Below are 4256 nucleotides of genomic sequence, written 5' to 3' on the forward strand. Positions count from 1 at the left end.
ATCCATCCATCCATCCATCCATCCATCCATCCATCCATCCATCCATCCATCCATCCATGTTTGAAAAATGAAATGAAAAATGTCTGCAAGTGCTAAAACCTCAGTCAACACTAAGTACGGCTACTCCGTCAGTTTGACAGATGCCATGTGGTAGTAGCTGAGAGTCATCCCCAACACATACTCTGAGCACTAACTGATTGCAACATTGTTGTTTAAAACTTGAACTATTCAAATCAACTGTTTGTCTGTTAGCAAAATATCTTTCAAACCACGGCTTGGATTTTAATGAAACTTCCATGAAGTAATCGCTGGACGTGCAAATAAATACAAGTGATGGACGTTTGGAGCCACCCTGATTCAAGATGGCCACCGCAACTATAGTCAAAATGAGCCAACACAAAAATGTCCATAACTCAGTCAGTTTAACAGCTAAAGGTTGCTGTGGTAGTAGCTGAGAGTCATCCACATGACGTGCCAGTCAGTCTATATGTGGAACCCAACACTGTGTTCTCAAGACTTGACCCAGACAGCTTCAACTCTCATGTCTCTGATGATCACCACCTTACAACCAGATGTGTTTTTGTCGTTGCTACTTTTCCTTCATTACCATTTTATTTTCACTTGTTGCAAAAATAAAGTTTGTACGCATCTTTTATGATTGTCTATTGTTGTCGTCACTCTGTTAAAATCAGGTCTCTCTTGTAAATGAGCGGCTCAATGGGACTAACCTGTATAAATAAAGGTTGAAAGAATGAATGAATAACTTTGACACAACAGATGGCGGGTGATATGCATTCCTTCATTTGCTTTTCATTTCATCTTGATTTCACCCAGACTTTTGTTTTAACATCTAGGTGTTTCAGAACACTTCCTCGCGCATCTTCTGTCCCAAAACACACCTAACCCGCACACATGAGCAGCTCAGACCCCCCCCCCCCACCCAATAGCGTCCAATGTGAGCGGCGGAAGGACCTCCCCCAGCCCCCCCTCAGCACCGCCCTGCTCGCCTATAAATACCGCCTGAGCAGCACCGGCAAGTCTCGGTTTCCAGAAACTCTCAGGGTTGCAGCAGAACACCCTCCCCCCTTTTTCGTCTTATCCCCACCACCACCACCATCCTCATCATCACCATCCTCACCATCATTTTTGCTGTTTTTTTTATTTTTTAAAGGGGAGAACCTGAACCCTCCTTCACTAATTAATCCAGCTTTCTTTCTTCTCCAACCCCTCACCTCCAACCCCACCCCCCCGGGCCCCCCCTCTGAACTGTAGTTGCATGCATTGTTCGTCTCCCAAAATGGTTTGCGAGACTAAGATTGTTGCGGACGAACACGACGCTCTACCCGCCGCCGGGACCAAAAGAGAGCCCATGATGTGGAGCTCTCCGCCCGCCGCCGGCGCGGCCCCGAGCCCCGCCGAGCTGGCGGCGAAGGATGCGGGCAAAGATGCGGTTTTTATCCGCGAGTTTGAGCGCGCGGACGAAAAGGAGGCGCTGCGCATCTTTCACGAGGGAATAATGGAGCGGATACCCAACACTGCGTTCAGGGGGATCTGGCAGCGGCCCAGGACTCAGTTTTTATATGCTCTTCTGACAGGTGAGGATAAATCACCCAAACAGGACGCTTTTATTTCCACTCAGAGCTTTTCATGTTTCATCTGCACTTTTTAAAGTCTTAAATTCTGGCTCGGTTCAGCTGAAATCTGTTGCAGCTTTACGCGTCTTTTCAGCCGGCGCGCGCAACAAAAGGCACAGGGCGCATGCTGCATGCTGGTGATGTGATGCCGGGTGTGTGTGTGTGTGTATGGGGGGGGGGGGGGGGGGAACTGAAGGAGTGAATCATTTTGAAGATTGTCCCACAGGGTGCGCCCACGTACCAAGAAAAGAAAACGCACTCCCATGCGGCGCGCACTTTGCGCTGACGCTGCTGTTATCCATTGATCTGGCTCTTTGGTATATAATGTGCTTTTCAAATTAAAAGTAATTCGTTTTTGTTTGTTTTTATATATCAGAAGGGTTCGAATGTTTCCTTTTAGAGGTTCAGTATGAGTTTCACGGAGAACGAGAAGTCATCTCTCTGGAGGGCTGAGGAGAAACTTGCACGATGCGCAATCTCCATGCTTGCGTCAGTTTGCGCCCCCTAGCGTCACACCTGACTAATAACTTTAGCATCTTTGAGCTAAAATCCAAAAAGAAACAATTGTTTTTTACTCCACAGTCTATTGCATTTTTTTTTTGTGTGTGTGTTTGTGTGTGTGAAAAGTACCCCCAACTTTTCTTGATCAAACGTTTTGTAAGCGACACGAATGAATCTGTAGAGTCGCGAGTTGAAAATCGGGAGCTTGGAGAAAATCAGTTTTAGTGCTGGTTTTATTTCACGACAGTTTCTGACCACAGCAGTGAAGGTGTTGAAAAGTTCAACAAAATTCAGTCAGATCATCTGGAGGGTTTCTTTTTTTTGTTGTTGTTGTTGAGATGCTTCATCCTTCATCCAAAGAACTTCATCAGTCCGAAGAGCCACAATGAACTCAACCCCACAAGCAGCACACTCACATAGTGGACCAACCAGTTTGATGGTGATTTGTTGGATTTTCTTCCTGGATTACTGAGCATGAACTTTGATGTTTTGAACCACTTTGGCTATGGCTGCATCAGAGGACTCGACGGGGGAGAGGGCGGACTCCAGAAACCATCTTATCACCAGCAAAGTGGTTGGAGTGTGCTGCTTGTGGGACTGAGTTTGTTGTGGCTCCTCAGACTGATGAAGTTATTTGGATGAAGGATGAAACGTCCCAACAAAAAAATAAAATAAACCGTCCACATGACCTGACTGAACTTTGTTGGATTATTTACCTGGATTATTGAGCATGGACTTTGATGTGTTGGAAAGTCATTGGAGCTAGCTGTGGGGTGATGACGACCGTTTCTTCAAATTTACCGTGCTCCAAAGATTCCTCGAAGTTTTCTCTGAGTCTCATTACAAAGGGCCCAAAGCAGATGTTCACTTTGGAGCCCTCTTTCAGTTAAGCCCATCCCTCATTTGCAATGACCACATAGTTACAAAGACTTGATGGAGTCCGGGGAAAGTGCCAAGTTCAATGTTGTGTTCAGGTAACCACGGAAAATTATTTATAATCAGCAGAAATTAACACAGGAGTAACACTCTGCTCTGTTAACTTAAATATCAAACTTTGTCGTATTTATCTTTTTAATACTTTCAACTAGTGTGCTCTTAGGGACCCTCTGCTCGCCTGGGGACATAGCTAAGAGTTATTAACCACTGGGAAGCATGTATGTGTTAAGGCAGGGGGTCTTTCTCACACATGTATAGATCACCTGTTTCCAGCTTTACAAGTGCACTTTGCTGTTGAACAAGCAGCCATGTTTGTCAGTGTATCTGAGCGGTACCAACTCACATCTGTACACATTTACTTCGTATGCATAAATATAAACAACCAGCGCAGGAATCAGACCACCACATCATTCAAATGTTAAATAAAAAGACTACAAATAAAGACGAACACTATCTTGGCAAAGACCATCTTCAGAGCGTCAGAGTTCACAACATGGCCAGTATATTTCAAGAAATAGTCCTCGTCACCTCGTAGCTACGCTCTAGTGACTTCTGAGAATCTGTGCAAGCAGCTGTGGTCAAAACCTGGTGTGAAGTAATGACTAAGAAATAAACATTAACGCTAATATTTCTAGTGCTGTGTTTTCTGTAAGAACTCATGTTGTCGTATTGTTTGTGCCTTTGTTCTTCTGTCTGCTGGGTTCAAACTTTGCCAAAAATCAAACATGTGGTTCTCTCTTCTGACAGGTTTCGTTTACTTTTCTTCCATTTCTCCATAGTATTGTGCTTTTTCGTGACCAAATCTGTCACGCTGACCTGCTGTGCCCCCCTCATTCTCATGGGCGCACGCTACTACTACAGCAGGAAAGTTATCCAGAGTTATCTGGACTGTGCTCTGCACACGGACATGGCTGACATAGAGGCGTATTACATGAGACCCACAGGTAAGACACAAGAGAAACCACTCTGCTTTCACCGAATGAACGTGATTGTATCAGCAGGAAATGCTTCGCCAACACAAACAGAATGGTAGCTACAAATATGAAAAATGGAGCTAAAAGTATCCAAATGGAAGCTAAAATGATCAGAACTATAGCTAAAAGTATCAGAATGGGAGCAAAAGTATGCAAATGGGAGCTAAAATGATCAGAACTATAGCTAAAAGTATCAGAATGGGAGCTAAAA

At 44.6% G+C, this 4256-nt stretch overlaps 1 protein-coding gene across 1 annotated transcript in view; it reads left to right on the forward strand.

Annotated features, from left to right (window-relative positions):
- The first annotated feature begins 1276 nt into the window (after nt 1–1276).
- Nucleotides 1277–4256, forward strand: part of nat8l (N-acetyltransferase 8-like) — a 17385-nt gene continuing 14405 nt past the window's right edge. The window contains exons 1-2 of the mRNA XM_037683200.1: nt 1277–1595; nt 3851–4015. Of these exons, the coding sequence (XP_037539128.1) occupies nt 1277–1595; nt 3851–4015 (484 nt within the window). The remainder of the gene's footprint in view (nt 1596–3850; nt 4016–4256) is intronic.

This window comes from Nematolebias whitei, chromosome 1 (genome assembly GCF_014905685.2).
Source record: "Nematolebias whitei isolate Nwh7 chromosome 1, NemWhi1, whole genome shotgun sequence".
In the NCBI taxonomy this organism is placed as follows: Eukaryota; Metazoa; Chordata; class Actinopteri; order Cyprinodontiformes; family Rivulidae; genus Nematolebias; species Nematolebias whitei.